General features: G+C 44.9%; 1 protein-coding gene across 3 annotated transcripts in view; it reads right to left on the bottom strand.

The window, feature by feature from the left end:
• Positions 1-22,809, bottom strand: part of LOC144785353 (uncharacterized) — a 223,466-nt gene that overhangs the window by 129,557 nt on the left and 71,100 nt on the right. For all 3 annotated transcript variants that reach the window (XM_078664310.1, XM_078664308.1, XM_078664309.1), the window contains 2 exons: positions 20,152-20,250; positions 197-304 (listed from right to left, as the gene is read on the bottom strand). In XM_078664310.1, the coding sequence (XP_078520436.1) occupies positions 197-304; positions 20,152-20,250 (207 nt within the window). The remainder of the gene's footprint in view (positions 1-196; positions 305-20,151; positions 20,251-22,809) is intronic.

Below are 22,809 nucleotides of genomic sequence, written 5' to 3'. Positions count from 1 at the left end.
TTTAACAGAATAGATTCAGAATCCATTAAAAACGTAAACTGTGATAAAAGAAAACAGACTCTCAAAGCCAGTGCTGGGTCAGGCAATATAGAAAGAATCCCAGGGGACGTCATCTACAGATGAGTGGCGAATGTATGACTTTCAGATCCCCAACTTATACTTCCAAGTATTCATGCAAAGTTTACCACTGACTTACCTGAAGAACCATTGATCTGCTCTCTTCTCTCCAAGTTTAGCGGGGTAGTGGAATAGGCTGGTACGTCTTTTGTGCTAAATGCACCCTCTGGTGGGATGACAGAACTTCCTGTAGAAAGAAATCTAAGTATGAACATGTTATTCCTAGTAAACACCGTATTTACTGCCTATTTTAAATAGATAGGCTGTTCTATAGTTTTTAAAAAACAATGTGGTAAGGTACAGTAGTGTGAGCTGCACCCTAGGGCCCATAATATGCATTTTCATTGTTTGCACCGGGCGCACCTTTTAAAAGGTGCGCCAGGCACAAACAATGAAAATATGCCCTATTACGATGAATGCGCTGCCCCATGGCAGCCGCGAACTCGCGCTGCCAAGTCTGAGACTGCACCCACCTGCAAGGGGATGACTTCTCCCCTCTAGAGGGCTGCGCTCAGGGGGTGCACTCACAGTACAACACCTAGAAGGTGAGTGCGGCCCCTGAGAGCTTCTTTGCGTCTGCGCCCGTATCTGTAATATGGCGCAGGCACAGAGGCAAAGTAATTACCTCATTTGCATAGGGCACGCCCCAATGCAAATGAGAGAATGAAACCTGAAGGCAGCGTTGGCGCTTTAAGTGCTCCAGCGCTATCAGTATTTCTGAAGGGGATGCATAAGAGCCTGCGCCCCCTTCTGTAATATCAAAGTGCCCCAGGTGCTTGGAAAGCGGGCACAAATGTCCATTGCGCCCCGGGGCACTCACCGTAATACAGCCCCAGATCTCTTTGCTGCCTTTCACAGAGTCTCCTGCTTTCACAATGAATGGTAGGCTGAATGTGTTGTTGTTTGGCTTGAGTCTATTTCACTGTAAAGCTCCTCCCTTTTCTACCCTATAAGACATGGCTATTTTTAAGTCTAGCTATTGACAGCAGTAGTTCTCTTGCACAGATGTAACAATCTATACAGACAAACAGGCAAAATATCAGGTCCTTGCAGTCACTGAATTGCCATTCACATACTGATCACACAACATTCATAGTTACTGGTTGATTAACTGTCTTTCATGGCATAACAAATTTTTTCAGTGCATCAGCATATGCTCACGTCAGACAAAATCTGCATCTATGGGGAGATCTCATATTTAAAGGTGCTGGCGTGCTGCTCCTGAACCAGTAAGTGGGCCCAAAATGTATGACGCATGCTGTATCTGTTCGATATGGAAACCCAGTGTCCTCCTCACCCACCCCTAGCGCCACAAGCTTCCTGTCATAGACTATGGAATGCCAGCAGTGTATTGCTTCTTGCAACAAAGTAATAACACTCCAGCCGAAGTTATGTAAAAGTGGGTTTATTAGATGAAACCAGTAACAACACCAAACAGGTCTAGTTTAATCCTCAGCCCCTTTCCAACTGCCAGTCCATCAGCATCAGCATTCTACTAGAACCACATGACATGACGCCCCACTGTAACATTACTGCCACAGCAAGGCCCATAACACGTAACACGATGCCTCAGGCGTCAGGGCTCCCAGGGGCCAAAATCAAGAGAGACAGTTAGCTAAAAAAACAGTGATTTAAGTAACAGCAAAATACAGTCTTGGGTAAACCTAATGGTCTAGGCCTCCCACACACTGAATATAATCACCCAGTGAATTCAGTATGACCTGTTTCTGGAAGTTCAGGAAGATACTCATGAGGAAGATGATGAGGTGAGGAGAGCAGGGAGAGGAGATAAAGGAGTTGAAGCTAGTCAGTTTTTGGTGGACTAGGTAGGTGCAAACGATCTCCCTCAGTTGAATGCAGCGAGGGTTGCTCCTCTAGTGGATAACTGTATTGTACATAGGTGTTGGAAGTCTATTTACATGCTGCAGATTTTGCCTTTGCTATTCATATTCTCATTAATATTAGACTCATGTATGGTAGTCGACACAATAATCTACATTATTTAAGGCAACATTCCCTTGGCATATTTCAATGCGACTGTGATGCTCATATGTTGTGCCATCTGAGCTCAACAGAGATTAAAGTTTAAAAAAATGTTCTGAAGAGCCTAGAAGCTGCACATCCTTGGAGTGCTGACCCTATGACACATAAATACCACTTGCGACTGCCACAGAAATGCGGAAAGTGGGAAGGGTCCAAGAATGTTTTAAAAGTCACATTGGTAAAAGGGGTCAAAGTGACTGAAGTAGGAAAAATGTGGCCATCTTCAAATTCCACCAATGCATATATAACAAAGACTCGATGATCACGCTCCCTCAAATGTCAACAATTCATGACAGCATTATACTTATCCTTTCACCTCTGCACTTACTTATCCATCCAAGCACTCAATCACAAACGTAGTCATCCACTCATGTTCTCACCCACCAACACATCTAGTCCATAACCTATTTATCACCTATGCAATCTTCCATTTATTTATTTAATTATGTATTAGCTGTTTAATATAGTGAGAACAGACATAGTGTGTGACAGCTCTTCATATTCAATCACTTTCTAAGCTGTTTCTAAGCTACAGATCAAAGGGTGAGCACATCATATAATATACAAGAAGTGGAGTAGAGGACTCTTGCATGAAACCCCATTTTCTCTGGCGCGTCAGTAACCACTAGAATACAAAGTACAACAGTGAAATTGTAAATGGACTGACAAAGTATTCCACATTGAGGGTATTGTCATACATTAAAATGCACATGAAATGAACAATTTACCAGCAAGGACAGTAAGAACACCCATATTCAAGGGAATATTTGTGCTAATTAAAGAAACATTCAGCAAAGAGAAAGAACTTGTACCATATATGTATCCTTTATAGGGACAGGAGTGGGAACAACAGATTTTTCAGTTCTGCTTTTTAAAGAACCGTAAGACGCGTTTTTCCTAATGCTTGGGGGGACGGTGTCCTAAACCCTTGGAGCACTCCCCGAAAACGGTTGTTTCAGTGTCTCAGTCTTCTTGAATGATTGGAGTTTGATACGCAGGATGTATGTTCTCCACAGTTGATGTTGGCCCCTTGTATTAGCCAGTTTCTTGGTCAGATAGGATGGTGTACGTCATTGAAGTGCCTTGAGATGCAAGCTTATTCAAGCCTAATCGAAAGCAATTTTGAAGTCATCAGGATAGGGCCAATATGATCCCATGGGCCCAGGGCATGCCTATCCGCTGCCTGTAGGGTTTCCTTAAGAGGGGATAGGTGTATTTTGGGGATTTCTACAAGTAGGGATTGCCCAAAGTCAAGTCTCGTTTAATACTATGGCTGGATAACTTGTTTGAAATCAGCCACAGGGAGGAAGGTTCGATTAGCTGTAATTAGCCTGAGCTGATGCTGCACCCTCTTTGGCCAATGCGTTGATGTGAATTTGCCAGTTTAGACTTGTATATAAGTAGGAGCACATGATTAAGAGCATCAACAAAAGACTTGATTTTACAGTTTAAAACAGTTTGGACCGGAGAGAAGAAGGAAACCAGTCTTAGGGGGATTGAGCAGATATGGAGCCTTAACATCCTGTTTTGGATTTTGGCCAGGGCCTGGGCATTATCAGAGGAACTTTTAAGGTAGAGCTGAGTTTGGCAATGTAGAAGTGTTTTAATGTTTAAGAGAGAAGGCTGATGGTTTTATATAACAATTGAAAAGAGGGAGCGAGAATTGACCCTTCAGGACACCTTGCTGGTTAATTACAAACAGTTGGTTTTAAAGCTCGCTCCCACAAACGTGCACCTGTTGCCATTGAAAGCAATGCAACGCGTCCACGTTTTTGCCTGCAAAAGTGAATCAATTACTAAAGATCTTTTTCCTACTCAGTGCATGCGTGCTGCGTTGGCGAGACCTAAAAAGGGATCTCCCTGATGTATAGGAAAATCACGTGGAACTCCCCAAATGTAATGATCAAAAGGAGAACGGGGTGTGAGAGAGATGTGGGCCCACTTGAGGACAGGGAGTGGGAGGAGGCCCTACAAGCTCCACAACAAGTCACAATAAGATCGGGGTTTCGCCTGATACAGGTGGGGATATTGCACTGATCATATTACTCCAGGCAAACACTACAGAAGATGGGGAGGGCTAGCTGCATCAAATGCAACAGGGGGATGTGATGATTGTCAGTGATAGCTCTGTTTGCAACCAGGTGGAATCCTACTGTGAAATGCTCTTTACAGTGGGACTCCACAAAGATCACAAGTTCTGTCCTTGGTGGTAGAGTGTCATGCTGACTTGCTTTGTGGAGACTTTCTTTTAACGTGCTCCTTTCTGTATCATCTTGGCTCATTATCTATTTGTGCTCCAGTTGTTTGTAGTAAGTGGAGAAGTGTGGCTCACTGGTTAGAGGAGGCAGACCTGGAAGCAGAGGTCAGCCCGGGACCAGGGTTCAATTCCCGGCTCGGCGGGGTCTTGAGTCCTAAAATGTCCATGGACTCGACAATTCTTGCTCCGGTGCCTACTCGATTCACGGGTTCACACTCTGCGACTCTGGGCAATAGCTTGCTTAATCTCCACAACGGCCCCTCGCGGCGGGATGCCTGGCTTTCACCTTGCGGATACCCTGCCGGGGTTATCTCACAGGGGAATACCAGGACGGGTTCCCTAAGCAAGCGCTTAGAAACCGCTTGGTGATTTGCGCTATATAAATTCCTGTACATTTACATTTACATTTTCACCAGTCTGATATCCTCCATGTACCCACTGCCTGGGATCTGAATCGTGTTGCATTGCTGTGTTTAAAGGCGAGGCAGGCAGTTGGCTCAGGATGTAATCCTTTGGTTGAATTTATTTATGGTTTTTGAGACGCTATACTTGTGTTCAGGTAGGTGGGTGTTGAGAGCGCTTTCCAGTCCTTATCAGTAATGCTGCTCCAGTTTGGCTAGCAGTGGTGTGTGTGTGTTGCACCACGAAGAGGATGAGGGAATGGTCTCTACAGGAGATTGCTGTGGGCTATTTGAATTGGATGTTGTTGAAGGTGGTAAAATAGGGCCCACAAAGTTTTTCAGCAAGGTGGGAAGACCCCTTTACTCGTTGGGGGAGGCCCACGCTTCCAAGGTCTTCAATGAGAGGGGTCAAAGGGGTTTTACTGGTGGAATTTCAGGTCTCCAAGTAGGATGTATTTGCAAGTGTTGAGGGCGAGTGTTGCAATGAAGTCTGTGATGGTGTGATAACGTTGGTGCACAGTTCAGGTGGTCTGTACATGAATGTTCCTTTTAGGGTGAAGTTGGCTGTGCCATGGATCTTGCAAGATAGGTGTTCGAAGTTGAGGAATACCATGTCAGCTGATGAAAGAGGTTCCACCTCCTGGCTTGTGAAATCTGTCCTATGTGGTGATCTTGTAGCCGAAAAGGATGGTAATGGCAAAATTAGATCGTGATGCCGAGTTCAGCCAGGTTTCAGTGGGAAAAAATAGGCATTTTCATGCACATTGTCCCAGATCTCAGTGGCTTGTTTAGTGAGAGAGCAGGTGTTGAGGAAGAGGCAGGTGATAGCACAATGTTGTGTTGGTAGCTGCAGGACTGTGTAAGAGAGTGGTGTGATGGGTGCAGTGAGTGTTGGGAGTGGGGTGTGGGTTAGTACATCAAAACGTGCAAGAAGTGTAAGAGAATGCCCAATCCGTGTTGTGAGGTGAATCAAGACAGCATGGGGAGAGGCAGATGGGGTTGAGGGTAGGGAGAGTCGCAGTGGGGTAACGGCGGGAGAATTGAGAACAAGGGTACCTGGTGCTGGATGTGGTCCAAGCACAGACAGGCTTGCTTGGTAGGACTTTGTCGTATCAGTGCATACCTGATGCGTGTGTCACTGCTACAAATAACATTAAGTAGGTACTGGAGGGGAAGAGTGCTGTCACTTCCTGTGCAGTTAGATGATGGAAAGTGCAGTGATGTCACTTCCTATGCAGATGGATGTTGGGTAATCCAGTGATATCGCTTCTTGTGCAGATGGATGATGGAAATACATCCTCATGATCAGCTTCTTTAAAGACAGTTTTGGCTGGAAACCAGTAACCTTCATGAAAAGTGGATATACTGCGTTTTGTTGGGGCTTTAGGAGCAATAAAATCTTTATGGCACCAAGGTACCACACCTCCTTTTCACAACTTTTAAGCAGGTTCCACTTTAATGTGCATTGCTCTGTGCTGCCCTGCAAGGGTTTAGGTCATCTAAATGCACATAGAAGAACAGCTTTCTCATCTTTGATGGTATGACACTAGAGGAGGCTTGTTTCAATCGGTCAATGAAACAGCAAATCCCATAATCATGCTCCTAGTTAGACATGCTTCTGTGCTGGTTCTGTAGTGCTTTTCTTAAAGTCCAGATAAGAACAAGAATAGAGAAGCTTGGGACCCTTGTTTATCTAAAACCGAGCATACTGGCAGTAAAAACAGGATTAGGCAAGCAAGTGTGTGCTCTAGGTTCAAAAGTCGTATTCCCAATCAACTTAGGAGAGAACATCTTCAGAAGTTATATTTCTGGGCTTTCACTTAGAAGGTCATGAAACAAGTAGACAAGAAATCGGGATTCTCAGCAAGGATGGACAGTTATTTTCAGGGAGATTGCTCCAATTTTGAAACAGTCCTTGCCAGAAGACATAGATGGCTATGAGGATTGGGTCCCATGCAAACCAGACTCCTGGAGTGTGGGCTAGCATACCACCAGACAGAACTGCTGATACAGCAGTTAAGACACCTTGTATTCCCAGGCCCTGAGCTGAAATTACATTGCAGCCAGAAACTAGACGGGCAGAACTTCTAAGACCTCACTGAGGCACAAAACCAGTTAACACTCTAAGAACAAGGACAATTGAATGGCCTTACTGTCTTAAGAAGAACCACCATGGACATACCACCTAACAATAAAAACATATGCATGTTACAAGAGCTACAGCCCACTCGATACAGCCTGGTGAAGGGCCCCAGTAAAGGGGGTCTGAGCAGAATATGTCAGGGTGCAAGCAAATCTCCATCATACTAGAAGTACTGTCACATTACTATGGATTTTGCTGCTACCAACCATTTGATAGTCACATAACATGACTCAAAGAAGTAGTATACACCAAGTGTTATGAGCATAGGTGCATTCTCTGCTCTGGTGAGACAGGTACTCTCCAGGAAATGGTTAGAAAATAAGGGGCACATAATGAAGGTCAGAAACAATTAAACAGTAGCAAGAATACACAGTTCTTGCTACTTGTTGTGGAGGGAGTTTGATCCCCACCAATAGGAAAGGCTTCCTTTCTGGCACTTGTACAGAGCACTGAAATGGACCAATACATTTTGGTCAATGTAGACTTGTACAGATGTGATTCCTGGGTCTGTAAGAGGTGACTTCTACTATTATTGCATCAAATTAATGATTTCTGACAGTTACCTTGTCGCATGCTTGGTGTAGTGACCCTTTCAAGTTATTTAAACAAACCTACACTAATCACCCAAAAACAGGTACTTCCCTGAACGAATGGCTGGTAGTCCGTGATCATGGTGACCAAGTATTGACAGTGTAGAACTTATTCCTCACCTTTTAAATATTTCCCAAGCGTCAGACTGGATCTGGAAACATTTTCAACAGTCCCTCAGCCCGTTTGTAGGATTGCACGTGCAGCTCCACAGTGACACTGTTTCACTTCGGAAGTAATGTGTGGGGCCTAAATAGGTGTTACTCTTGTACACTGATGTCACTTGCTTTCCAGCTTGTCTGGGCCCCAGAAGTAGAGCCCCAGCAGCAAAATAGCTTTGAGCAATATGCAGCGTCCTAGACTTGGGACCTTATTAATGGATAGACTCTAATTAACAGATGGGACATTCGGTGAGGAATCTGTGGGTAGTAAAAGCAGGTACCAGAATGAGAGTTACTGAAGGTAAGTGACCTATTTTTCTGATAGCGACATCTCAGAGCAGATACCTCACCTTTTCAATACATACCAAAACAGTAAGTTTTTAGACGTGGGTCTGTGAATGGACTCAGACCAAAATGTCCTGTAGGACTGGGAAGGCAAAATGTCCCTCTCAGCGAACCAGGCTATTCGGACAAAAGTGCTTCATAAAGGTATTTTGGGACACCCACACAGCTGCCTGGAACGTGTCCAGGACAGGAACTCTGTGTGTCAACTCAGTGGTAACAGCTCTGGAAAAATGAGTTTGCAGGTCTTTCAGAGGCTGCTTTTTGGTAAAGCATAGCATATCTTAATGCACAGCATGATCTAGCAGAAGATGGTCCTTTTCTGTACTGTCTTGTCTTTTTTTGTATAGTGAACCCCTGAAAGAGCTGATCGTCCACCGGTGTTCTCTGGTATGATCAATGTAAATGCCCAGTGCTCATTTCGAGTCCAAGCAAATGAGTCAAACCTCCTCCTTAGAATGAAGGAAAACATGCAGTAGAGTGATATTTTTACTTACGCGGGACAGCATTACAACTTTTGACAGAAAGAACCAGTTTAGCTTGGAGGAATGGTATTGACACAGAGACATTGAAGCTCACTCACTTGCCGATGTTAGTGCAATAAGGAACACTGGATTGGGGGTGAGAAGCTGCAATGGACAACGGTGCAGTGACAGAAATGCAGTGCACATCAAATATGTGAAGACTAAGTTAAGGTACTACTGTGGCATGACAAAAGCAGAGTCAGAAAACAGATGCTGTAGGCCTTTCAAAAATCACAACAGGTGATTTAAATAATGAAGGCTGATCCTGCACCAGTAAAAAGGCTGAAAAAGCCAAAAGGTACCCTTTAACTGTGCCCAAAGCCTTGCTAGGTGAGGGACAACTCAAACAGTAAATTGTTACCAAGCTATACATTTGTCCCTACAACAGGTGTACACTGTAACAGGTGTACACTGTCTTTGTCGAGTGATACCTGGCTGCCAAGATGACGTAATTGCAAGCATGAACGAGGACTTTGCGAGGTGACTCACCCCCAGGAAAATTCCTTGATGGCCCAGCCATTCATAGAGGTGGAGCGCCTCCTGGTACAGGGTCCGTGACCCCACCCCACATTGTGGGTTGCATTACCAGTTGGAGATTATGTTGTCCGTGAGCACTTGAATCAGCCTCTTTTTGGTAGATGGAAGTAAGGCTTTTAATGCAAAGAGGAAGGCCCTCAGCTCCAAACAGGTTGATGTGGAGCCAGACCTCTGCAGAGACCCAGAAGCCTCTCATCTCTCCCATATGGCTGCTCCCACCCAAAAGTATGCATCCGTCACCACTGTCAGCTATTGCAAGGTAGGGAGAGGGATCTGCAGCTGACCCAATCGCAGTCTAGCAACCACCACTGCCGATCTTGTCGCATGGCCCATGTGGACATTGTCGTCTTCTCTAAGTTAGCATGAGCACGCTGCTGCTTGCCCGCTGCTATGCAAACGTTACCACACAACTTTAATTTTGGAATAATTTCTATGGCTGTTTTCACACTCTGCAGGTTCCTGGGATTTTGTCTAAACATTGTGAGCAAGGTCGAACAACAATGCCCCTTGCTATTTTGTTCAGGCCAGGCCTTAGCACCTAGACAAAACATACTGATGCAGCTGTTGTTTAGGACAAGTTACTTTGGTTTTATTGGAATACACAAATAGGTAGCACACACTTGGAGAGGGTCCTTTCCAGAGAAAAGAGCGAGGCAGCAGCTATGATGCAGATCTACACTCTATAGGCTAATGTATGGGGTCTGCAGACAAAGCCCAGAGATCTTTTAATATATAATAATACTATTCCTATGCAAGGGGAGGGAGGTTAGACTATACTGTTATTTCACAATGACATCTCCTTTCGTGATTTATGGAAAAACTGCTATGCTGACCGTTTTGTATTATGCATTTTCCTGCTTGTTGGGCACCTATACTGCATCTTAGAGCACGTTAGTTAAAAAAAATATTATAAACTTGTTTGTGTCTCTGTCAGATCTTATTGTAGACAAGTACAAGAGTGCGAGCGAAAGGGTGCGTCATGCTACCGTGATTCCTGAGAGATCTCGGAGTGTTGTGTTCTGGGGTGTCTAATCATTTGTTTCTCTGGGAGTGAGTAGGAGAGAAAGTGAGACACTATAGCTAGTCGGCCCTGGGCTCATGGGTACTATGGTGGTAGGATGAATCAGTCCCTATACACTATGGTCCCCTAATCCTACGCATAGTTTTGTTTTGGGGCAGAATCCCAGCAACAATCTTTTACAGTCCCCGCTGAAAGGTATGAAACTGAACCACATCCAGAATGACTCCGATGAAGGGGAGCATCTGAGAAGGAGTCAGTTGCAAATTCAGCAGGTTGATATTAAATCCCAAAGATGACAGGTGTTTTGCTGAAGCCTGCCACTTGTTGAAGTAGAGGAAGACTAGGACCTCTGACCTCCGAAGATGGACAGCTACCACCGCCATCACTTTTGTGAACAGCCGAGGGGTACTGGTGAGATCAAAGGGGAGCACAGCGAACTGCAAATATTCCTGTCACACCAGAAACTGCAGGTAGCGCAGATGGAAATAGTCATCCTGCAGATCCAATGTCACCATCCAGCCTCCGGGATCGAGGGCAGACAAGGCCTGGGCAAGGGTGATCATCTTGAATTTGTCCTTTCCAAAGGAAGGTATTGAGAGGATGCAGGATTAAAATAGGATGAAGGCCTCCATCCTTTTTGGCACCTGAAAGTAGTGGGAACATAAACAATTTATGACTTCAGGTGCAGGTTCAAAGCTTCTTTGGCTAAAAGGGCATGCACTTCCTGCTGTAAGACTGACAGATTGTCCTCCATCAAAAGTTCTGAAGAAGGTGGAAGGTGAGGTGGAATGGCAATAAAGCTTGATGCGTATATTTAGGAAAACATGCAGGACGCACCTGTCTGATGCCAGGGCTTGCTAACCCATTAAGAATTGTTGGATATTTCCTACAATCGGGTGTCTATGCTCCACTAGGAACTTTGGCAGGTGGGTCTGCATATGGTACAGTGGCCGAGTGGCCTGCTGTTCCTGACCACGGAGTCAGTGGTTTCTATGGCCTCTACCTCGAGACTGCTGAGCACCTTGCTGAGGCTTAATTGGCTGTCGGTATGGAGTACCATTGCTGAAACCGGGAAAGGAATGGTAGTCTTGATGTTGCTGTTGAGGTGGGCAGATAAGCCCAGGGAGCGTGCAATCGCCCTGCTCTCCTTTATCACTCTGGAACAGAATCACCTTGTCCCCAAAGAGGTGAGTCTTGTCAAAGGGCATGACCATAAGGGATGACTGGACATCGCCGAAAAAGTCTGTCAACTGCAACCAAGCATGGCGACAAATGGTGAAACTAGTGTCAATGGAATCCTTAGTGTCTAGGCCACAACAAACTTTGAACATGGCAGCATCCCAGCCATCCTGTACGACTTGTATTAGGACAGGGCGAAGGTCTTCGAGAACACCTGAGAGAACTCCGGAACCATATGCCAGAGAGTGTGGGAATAATTGCCCAGCAGGCAACTGGCATTAAATGACCTGAGAGCTAAACTAGCAAAGAAAGGATTATGCAACTTGCCCTGTAAGCATCTGTTAGCGGCATGTAGTGCTGTAGATTCACAGGCATTCCATACTCCTGCCATCTAGTTTTGAATAAGAATTTGTGAAAGAAGTTTTTCTTCAAAGAAGTCTTTCAAGTCACAAGATCAAGTGACTCTTGCTCTTAGTGAGAATGCACATGGGCATTGACTCCATTGTTAGATTGTTTTCCTACAGGCGGGTGAGAATGGAGTGTAACGTAAGTGTAGTAAAGAGATGTCCATGCGCAGTGATAGAGGTAAAAGAAACATTCTGGCCAATAGGCTGGCCCCACTTGTCCCCAGCATGGTACATTCTGACAAGAACGGGTTTGTCCCCCACTGTAATACCACTTTGAACATACAATGCTACTTTCGGGTGGCAGAGTACGCCCCAATCGACTGGCCTCGCTCGGGTTGCGTAGTGTTGGACCTCGAGAAGGCCTCTGATTCGCTAGCCAGGAATTTCCTTTTCGGTGTCCTGGCCCGGTTTGAAATGGGACCATACTTTATTAGTATGATACAACTGCTATACCAACATCCGACAGTCCAGGTTCGAACGGGCCCTATATTTCAGATCCTATTCAGGTGCGACGGGGGACCTGGCTGGGATGCCTGCTGTCTCCTCTCCTTTTTGCGCTAGCAGTGGAGCCGCTGGCGGCACATATCCGCGCCCATGTCGACATAGGTATTACTTTGGGAGATGGTGCGCACATTATTTCATTATATGAGGTCGACCTGTTGTTGTATGTCTGTGACCTTAATAATATTCCGCCCTCCCTAGATCAGGCCCTAACGCACTTCGCACAAGCCTCGGGATTTCGGGTTATCGCAGCAAAATGTACTCTTTCACCGTTGCTACAGGTCCCATGGGGGTGAGTGTCTACCATACTAGGGTAGACTTAATTGAAGGGAACATTCTTAGATCTACTACAGCCATCCAGTCACAAATGAACTTCTGGTAAACCCTTCAGTTGGAAATCTCGGGGAGGATTGCTAATATTATAATGGTAGCCTTCCCCCCCCCCTTTACTACTTTACCACCCTGCCTATTATTATTTCCCCTCCATTTTTACGGAAATGGGAAAAGACTGTGAGGTACTTTATATGGGGGACATTGAGACATAGGGTGTCAATGGGGAAAGGAAAATGCTACTTACCAGTATGCATCTGTTCTTGGCATGTAGAGCTGTAGAGTTGTATACTTTAGCCTAGATCGCCATCTGGTGTTGGGCTCGGATGTTTGCAGTTTGTTTTTGTCAAAGAAGTCTTTGTTAGTCACAAGATAGGTGACTCCTCCTTATGGTGACAGTGCGCATGGGCATCAACTCCATCCCCAGATTGTTTTTCGCCATGAAGGGTAATGATGGAATTAGTAGGAAAGTAGAGAAGGATGTCCATGTGTAATGTATCTGAGTAAGATAATACTACAAACGTTAAAGGTATCCGGGGAGGTGGGTGGACGTATACAACTCTACAGCTCTACATGCCAAGAACAGATGCATACTGGTAAGTAGCATTTTCCGTTCAAGGCATATGAGCTGTAGATTGTATACTTTAGCATAGACTATATAGCAGTTTTCCTCCTTAGCGGTGGCAACCTGTATCCGTTTGCCGTGGTCTGAAAAAGTGTTCTCAATACAGCCTGGCCCACACTTGCTTGTTGCTTTGCTTGCACATCCACACAATAATCTTTAGTGAAAGTGTGTGGTGTAGCGGACCCCTAATGTATATGGGGTCACAGGGAGCAGCTTTGTATTTCTTGTCTATCCTTGGGTTAAGAACCCGAGTCCTAATAGGGTCCTTAAACACGTCTGGTGCGTGTCTAATGAGCCGTTTTAACATTGGTAGGATGTGTGAGTTTTTTTGTGGCTGAGCAAAAGTCTTTAAGAGAAAATCCTCCTCTACAGTGTCAGAATGTAGATTTATTACGTGATATGTTGCGGCCCTATTGATTAGTTGTGCAAAACCTACATTATCGTCTGGTGGGGATGGCTTAGAGGGATAAAGATCTGGGTCTGTTAAGTCAGGATCTGTATTATAGACCATCCATGGGTCTGGCTCCTGTGGGGGATAAGCATTGTCATGATTGTCCTGTTGTGGGATTATGTTATCATCCCCTTGTCCCTCCCCATCTCCATTATCACTATCTCCGTCCCCATCTCCAAAATCACTATCCTCTGGTTTTGAGAGTGGAAAAGTGTGTTCTGGAGAGTGTACTGGAGAAATAAGTAAATTGGGATCAATAGGTGGGGGGGGAGGTGTAGGGGGTGGAGAAGTGTAAGTGCCCATGTCCATTCTTTTAGTCGAAACTGGCGAATTTTGCAAATGGTCCGTTTTCCTTTTTGTAGGTTGTTTGGAGAGAATATGACCAGTCTTTGGATGGATATAAATCGTTTTCTGAGTTGGATCCGGAACAAAAAGTTCTTCGGAGCCGGTGTTACTTTTCGGTGCCGAAGATTTATCCCTATCTTAGACAGTTTAGGCACAGGGATAGTGTCCGGTTTAGAAGCCTTTTGTGGTTCCGAAGACTTTGGCGTCGTTTGTTTCGGTTCCGGAGTCTTGCTTCGGGGGTTTAGGTGAGGAAGGTATTTCCTTGGTTTGTTTCAGCTCCAACGTTTTCAGTGTCGAAGTTTTTACCTTTTGCTTCGGCTCCGAGGGTTTGTCCTTCAGCTGTTTTGGTGCCGGAGGGTCTCCCGGTACTGATGGAGGAGAGCGTGACAAATCTTCAGCCTAGGACCTCTGTGCCGAAGGTGGTTTTTTGGTACTGGAGTGTGGTTGGCTCGAGCCCGAGCCGGAAAGCTTGCCTTTGCTTTTCATAGCCGAGCCCGAGGGTGGGGCATCTGAAATGTTTGACCGGTGTGGACCTGGGCATTGTGGCGAAGGTGTTACCTGAGCCTTCGATATGGGCTTGTGTGGGGCAGGGGTCACGGTACTTATGGTCCGCTGAGTTGGGTGACTTCGTCTTAGGCGTCGGAGTCATCTGTGGAGACTGAGACTGGTTCCTCCTGGGCTTGTTCCAGAAGGCTCTTGGGCTTGGATGGAAGATGTCCGGAATAGAGCCACTTCCCGAGGACATTTTGTGGCATCGAACCCGATGATCACAAATGGTCTTCTTAGACTTGAAAATTAGAATACCCTCACAGGTATCCTCTTGATGCTCCGGAGAGAGGCAGAGATTACACACTGGGTGTAGGACTGAGTGTGGGAATTTAGCAACACACTGGGGACATTTCTTGAAGGGAGTCCATTCCATCATCTTTTTTCGATTGTAGAAGATGCCCGTCGAAAAGGGAAATGCGATCGAGACAATACCGTTGCGTGGTAGGTGATTACGCGACGAAGGGGGTTTCGATAACGACACTGACCCGGAGTGCAGCAAGTCGCATCCGAACCCGATGGCGGAAAAAAACAATCTGGGGATGGAGTTGATGCCCATGCGCACTGTCACCGTAAGGAGGAGTCACCTATCTCGTGACTAACAAATACTTCTTCGACAAAAACAAACTGCAAACATCCAAGCCCAACACCAGATGGGGATCTATACGAAAGTATAAAATCTACAGCTCATATGCCTCAAACCTATATTTGCCTGCAGAGTTGGGGGGACTGGTGGTGCCTAATTTTGAGCACTATTACTTAGCCTCTCAGCTGCAGTGGGTTGCTCGGTGGCTCTCATCTCTGTATTCGGCAGACACAGCTTTGTTACAGCCCCCAATACCACACCATGTCTTACTGTATGTCTTTCATCCATGTGCGTAGCCCAGGCCTCCGGACACACTCTTACTCATAGTAGCTTATAAATGCTTTTGTATGAGCCTTTTCCTCACCAGAACTATATGTGCCCGATATCCCATTACTAGGAACACCACGAGGGGACATTCACACCACATCAGCCAAACTGCGACACTGGGCCACAGAGGGCATCCAGGACACGGGAGATCTTTTTCAAGATGGCTCACTCATCTCATATCAGGAACTCATAGCAGAAGGGAACTTACACCCCAGATGGTTTTTATTACACCGGGCACTTATAGCCTCGCTGTCTTCTAAGTGGGGTACACTTGCTCAGGAACCTCCTACACACAACACACTGCAATACCATCATGTGATGGGAACGGGGGACATTTGACACAATGGTTCGCATCCTCTCTTCATCAGCACATGGAGGCCAACCTGACCTCTCTGAGGCAACACTGGGAGGGAGCCTTGGGGAGGGCATTTACAGACAGGGAGTGGATTGCTGTCCGGGGTAGTCCGCCATACATCCTGCGCAATCAGCGGTTTAAGCAAATTCAATTCTTTGTGTTACATCGGGCTTATCTCATCCCAGCGCAAATCAATAAGTACATCCTCAGAACAGATGCTTCCTGCCCTAGGTGCTGTCAACTAGATGTGGACATCATCCTATGTCATATGTGTCCTAATGGGTCATCATGTGGTGGTGTACCAAATGTGTCATCCCCCATATTTGGTCCACCTGTGACATCACCGGGGGATTTTGACTGCTCTGCGCATGACTGCTGCAAAGGAACTGCTTTCTTCAGTGGCAGGACTGGGGGCCAGAGTCAGGAGAGGTGTCAAGACCATAAGCATCTCAGAGATCATCATACCAATTTTCCTCATGGTAGGGTTGGCCAGTTTCATTCACTGCCTCATACTCATTGGAGGAATCTGTTTTAAATAACAAATGTACATGTGAGTTCTGTCTTGCAGAAGTGAAATGCTAAGGCGAACAAGTGAAGAAGGTTGGGGGTCTATGGAATCAAAGAGCGGTCTCGCACAGTGTCGGATTGGTACCAACTTAAGAGTTGGAAAGCACAATGGGTGCTTCATCCTTAGGTGTGGGTGAAGTAGGCATTGGCATCAACGCTACGGGAAACGGGGTGGATTGTGGAACAGGAGGTGTTATGGTATATGAGTTTAATAAAGCGCGATCTCATAGGCTGGGCGGAAGAGCCTAGTCTTCAAGAGTTTGCGGAAATGCTTGTAATTTGTGGTATATCCAATCTCTGGGGGCATGGAGTTCCAAGTCCGAGGGGCAACACAGCAAATCTTGACCCACCAATTCTCTACCATTTGAAAGAGGGAATTCTGAGGAAGTTTTTGTGCCAAGACTGGAGATTATAGTTAGGTACATATTTTTTAACTCAAGATGATAGAAAGACAAGCCATGTTCCATTTAAGGATTTAAACATAAGACAACTTGACTTGAAAATTGAGCGTTGTTCCACTGGTGATCAGTGGAGTTTATTCAATAGAGGGGTAATGTGGCAACGTCTAGGCTGTTGACAAATAAGCCTTGCTGCCTGATTTTGAACCAACTGCAATCTCTGATTAAGGCCAAGATAGACATATTTTGCATCATCTAATCTAGAGATTTCCAAAGCCAGCACAATCTGAATTCGAGCACTGACAGTAAAAAAAACGGCCAATTTTCTTTATTCTTTGTTGTTAGGCGAATTGACTGCTCCCAAATGGGGTTTTAACGATAAATTCTTAACAATGATAATTCTGAGACTCTTAACAGAATTCTTGGGCTTGGGAGGGTCGCCCATCTATAATGGTCAGAAAGACAGATTCCACAAATCCTGTTTGTTGTGAGTGATGACAATCTCAGTCTTATCAGAGTTAAGCTTTAAATGATTGTTATTCATCCAATCTCTCATAAAAAACATGGTGTTCTGAAAGAATTCAATGGATTCTGGGGAGTGATTGATGGGAAATAGTAATTGCAAATCATCGGCATAATTGTGAACTCTGACTTGCTTCTCTTTCAAGAAGTGCACTAGGGATGGAATATACAGATTAAAGAGATGTGGAGACAAAGAAGATCCCTGAGGAACTCCAGAGGTAACCTGGACCTTGGGAGAAATTAAAGGGGATAGCCGGACAGATTGTGACAGATCCTTTAGAAAAGATGTAACCCAGGCCAATGTCAAATCCTGAAGGCCAGCGGCTCTGACACGGTCCACCAAAATCTCATGGTCAACTGTGTCAAACGTCGCTGACAAATCTAGCAGGACTAGCGCTACTGTATTACCTCTGTCTGTCTCCTCCCACATGTCACCAATGACTGAGAGGATGACTGTTTCCATTGAATGACCAGAACGAAAGCCTGCTTGCTGGGGGTCATAGAATTTAGACTTCTCCAGAAAGGAACAGGGGAGTCTGGCTACATGTGCCTCCAACACCTTTGTCAAAAAAGGTAGTAATGAAATTGTCCGGTAATTTTTCAAGGTAAGGGGATCCTCGTCCAATTTCTTTTATAGAGGGACCACTATAGCCTCTTTGAAAGTATTAAGTACTGTGCCATAACTAAGGGAGTGATTAAGTAAAGAGATAGCTATCTCCAGCCAATGGGAATAAGCCATTTTAAGAATTCTTGGCTGACATATATCATTAGGAGAAACCGACTTACCTTTGGAGAGTAGGATCAGAAAATCATCCTTACTGATTGCAGGGAAAGAAGATAAATTGATAGAGTTACTGTCTTCAGCGACTATCACACTAGTAATGGGGCAAAGAGGAATACTGCCCTTTATTCTCTTGATCTTTTCTACGAAAAAGTATTGAGCATATCACATAAGCTTTGTGATGGGTAAATGGCCAGAGTCACAATGTCAAGATAGCTCGGACACTATGTTAAAGATTTCCTGAGACCTATATGGAGAAGCTAGGATTTTAGTAGCAAAGAAAGTTAATTTAGCTTGCTTGATTAATCTTTTATAATCTCGAAGAATTGACAGAATCTGGGTCTTGTCCTCTATTGAATAATTCACTTGCCATTTCCTTTCTACGTGGTGAAGAGTGGACGTTGCTGTTTTTAGGTCCTTAGAGAACCATTTAATGGCGTCATGACGACAAGCTTACTTTAATTTTCTAATAGAGGCAAGCGCATTGGTAGCTGCAATGAGCCTGTCGGAGATATTTTCTGCATGGCTGTCTATATCATCCTGAAAAGAGGGAAAGTACAGATTAAAAAGGAATCCACATCAACTCTAGACCGGTTTCTACAAAGCAGACCGGGACCTGGCAGAGGCTTCAGAAACGTCAGGCCCAATAGCGAGAAATGAACCAGATGGTAGTCTGACCATGCAAATAGAGAGATTGTAATATTAGCCACGGATATGTTAATGGCCAGATCAGGTCTAATGTGTGGCCTTTCTCATGAGGTGGAGTCGGTGCAGGCGCCGGAAGAGGCCCAGTTATAGTTTTGGGGGGTCCAACTGGTACTGAGGGTGAACCTGCAGGCAGTATGCCAAATGGAGGGCCTCTCGTCTTCTTGAGACCCACTGGGAGTCAGAAGGGATGCGAGGAGTCAGAGCATGGCCTTGAGGAACTCTTTGATCTACCTCGTGCTGCAGATGACCCCGGAAACTCAGGTTGTGCTGCGACCAGTTGCAGGATGGGCTCCACCGTAGATCGAATTTGGGAATGGGATTTAGAAACTTGGCAAGCCCTTGTGTCTGCTCAGGAGTACGAGAGTGGCGGAAAGGGGTGGAGTCCTGCTTGGCTACCTTTTCTTTTTCTTTGACTCACTCAAACATTTGGAGCACACAATGATCTCTTTTGGATCAACTCTTGTAACATCTGGAACGGGAATAAATCAACTTTGACCCTTTGACTTGGACCGGTCAGAACATGAAGCCTTGTGATGCTTAGCAATGTAGAGTTTCACCTTGCGGTCCTGTATGGCCTTCGGATTCATCGACATGCAGTCACTGTAGGCCTTGGATTTGTGACTCGACCCCAGGCACCAGTGTCAAAAATGAAGAGCATCTGTCAGACATTTGCTTGCAATACTCATTACAAGATTGAAAACCTGTCATTTTGGGAGGTGACCTTTCCTTAGCTCACTGTAAATTTGGTAAAGTAAAATGGTCTCAAAGAGAGGAGAGGTATCTGTAGACCAGCGTCTAGTGGCATGGAAAGAAAGAAATTGAAGTCAGCGCACTGGAGTGGCACCTATACAGGGTTCTCACATCTTTTCCACAGTGCAAGGGCATCAGTGTGGAGTTGCACGGCGCCACCTACTAGCACACAGAGGTACTGCTGAAAAGGTTTCCAGATCCAATAAGACACCCAGGGTATACTAAAAAAGTGAGGAATCTGGGGTTAGAAGTCTCTATCAGAGAATGGGTTACCAACCTTCTGAAACAAGTGAACAAAGAATAACGCACCTTAAAGAGACGATTTGCAACTATGAGAATTGCTCTAAAACTACTGGACACAATACCCATTTAATGATATACAGGTCTTGACTCACAAATCGAGCACCTTTGAGAGTTGTAAGAGCACTAATATTTTGAAAAGGAGGGAAGGTGACCACTGTTCTTTGTTCAAGCGGAGTGCTGTCACTAAACATCAGTTAGTCCTACCATGTGTGGGTATGAGAAATACCAACCTGAAACCTAGGAAGATCCCCGATGTAGAACATGACACATCAAACTATAAAGGTGAGAGGGATCATTCATTAAATAAATGCAATAAACCACATTTCTTTAACTCACCCAAACGTAGACTGGTTCCACTTTCTCCTTCTGCATAGTGAAGCTCCATAAAACCTGTGTCAGACTCCATTTTGAGGAATGGAGATCCGGATGAATGAGCTAAAGCAGAAAGAATTTTGAATGAAAAAAGTTGTTAGTTATAAGTACTAGAAAACAGTGTAATTCTGGCATTCTTTACACGACTTGAGTTATCCATTATACCTGTTATTAGGTTACAATAACACATCAACAAATCGTCTCCACAATTCAAGAAGCAATGTCTTGTTTTATTTGAAAAGAAAGTCAATAGAAATAAGCCTTAAGGCAGAAACAAGTTATGTGTGGGGTGCACTAAATTATGTATCAGGACAACCCTGCTTAAGTGGCATATTACACCTATAATGGCTAGATTTCCCTTGTAGTCTGTGACAGTAGTTCCCATTGTGAATCAAACGTCAAACATCAATATAAAAACAAAATGCTGAAGTTAACTTTGCTGGCAACTTATGTCCAGAGGTGAGGCACACCCGACTACATCACAAAAGACACATCATTACAACATGGTATTATAACAGTTGCCAAAGAACGATAACCAAGTTCTAATAAAGACCTAGAATGCTAACCTATTTCAAAGAATGTGTGAGCACTGGGTGATAATGCTGCTAAACAAGGCAACTTAGCATCCCTTTACTTTCCTGTGCAGCAGACTGGTGATAAGAGTTGCCATTCCTGCAGTTACAAGTTCTAGAAGTATAGTGAGGCCCAAAAGTATTCTTGATCTTTACATTGCTTAGTCCTACATAGTAAAGTGTTTCTAGGGTATATGAATTGTTTTCAACTTTGCAATCCATTACAAAATCTATAGTGTTTTAAAATTGGTGTCTCAATGTTCAGGTAAGCATATAGCAGACAAGGTTGTGCTCTTAGGAATTGAATTAGTGTTTTATTAAACCAATTCCAATTCCAAAAATTCTTTATTTCGGCCACATAGGCCATAAAAGATGCAATAAAATACAATACATATAATTAAAACACAGTATTTACATATAAAAGATTCTACTGGACCTGCATGGGGAAGGGATACAAGGTAGTACAAGTTCAAGAAGACATTTTCTTCCTTATTATCCATGCTGCCATTAGAAATTTTGAAACAGCAAAGACAATATGGCCCAGAGTGTTGGTTTTCATAACCCTGTAGGCCTGTAGGTACTTCCTGAAGCCCAGGTTCCGACACAAAGGTGCTATCCAACGCCTCCTCGGGCTCTGGTAAGCGTGGCAACCAAACATTATGTGTAGATCATCCTCATCATGGGTTTTACAGCATGGACAGAGTTTGTCACCCCCTGTGGACCATTTGTAAGTGAATACTTTGGTGGGGAGTGTACCGAACCTCCATTGCAGGAACAGTTTCCTCGCCAAGAGAGGAAAAATAAAATCCATAAAAGGTTCAAACACATAAGAATTTTTGGATTCCATAAAACGACCCGTCAGGGTGCCACTATTATGAGCATTATCCATGTCAACGAGGTATTTGTTCTTGTACAGCTGGGCAAGAGTTTTACGCGTAATCCTTTGACAGCCCTGAGCTGGGTCATCCCATAAGTCTGTTAAGTTCAGGCTAAACAATTCCGACTTGATAAAGGCCAGCCAGGGAATTTTGCAGTTGGCATTCAGCCTCATAACATGAATAAGGTCCTGTCTATAATGATACAGTTCCTCGGTGGTCCATATCCGATGCCAAAACTTCACGGGTTTCGACAGAAGATCCTCAGCAATAGAGGGAAGGCCCAAATCTAGTTTTAAGGGGAAAAGCGGGGTGCCTTGCGGGAGAGCAAGTAGGCGTCTCAGAAAACTATTTTCCACACCTGCCAGAACCTTCCCTGCTTTATGTCCCCACAGCTCACTACCATACATGGCTGCTGCCTTCGCTTGGGACCTGTATGTTTCCAGGGCCGGGCTTACAGGTTTAAAGGTGGACTTATTGGCCACTTTCAAGAGTGCGCCCGATAGCTGGGAAAGTTTCAGCCTAGATCTCGCTACCTGGCAGTCCCATGATAAATTTTCTTGAAGTGTTACCCCCAAATATATAAAGGTCGAGACCCTCTCAAGACTAGTTTCCCCCAGTTTAGGATTGGGTCTGGTTTTGGTAGGGGGGTTGAAGATCATAAACTTAGTTTTTTCCGTGTTCACCTCCAACCCATGTTGGCGACAGAAAAGGCCAAAGCCATTCACAATCCTCTGAATCCCCATGGGGGATTTGGAAAGCAGGAGGGTATCGTCAGCAAACATTATTGCCGGGACCCTCCTGCCTGCCAAAAGCGGGGCATCATTGTCCTTAACAGCGTCAAGATGTTGAATGACGCTGTTAATATAAAGACAGAACAGGGTCGGGGCCAGAACACAGCCCTGTCTGACGCCTCGACGGACCGGGAATTTGCCCGAGAGCTTACCATCCCTCCCACACCTTACTTGTGCATAGTTGTTCTCATGCAACCTGATGATGATACTAAGGAGATGGGGGGGTACTCCTAGCTTTTGCAAAACCTCCCATAATTTCCCTCTGGGGACTAGGTCAAAGGCTGACCTCAGGTCCACGAAGACCATGTACAGTCTTCCTCCCTCTAACGTTACCGTCTTCCAATATAGGAGAAGGAGGCGGAAGATTTGGTCCATGGTCGA

Source organism: Lissotriton helveticus, chromosome 10, assembly GCF_964261635.1.
Source record: "Lissotriton helveticus chromosome 10, aLisHel1.1, whole genome shotgun sequence".
Taxonomy (NCBI): domain Eukaryota; kingdom Metazoa; phylum Chordata; class Amphibia; order Caudata; family Salamandridae; genus Lissotriton; species Lissotriton helveticus.
Note: the sequence above shows the minus strand (reverse complement) of the source record. Positions and strands in the feature narration are given on the sequence as shown.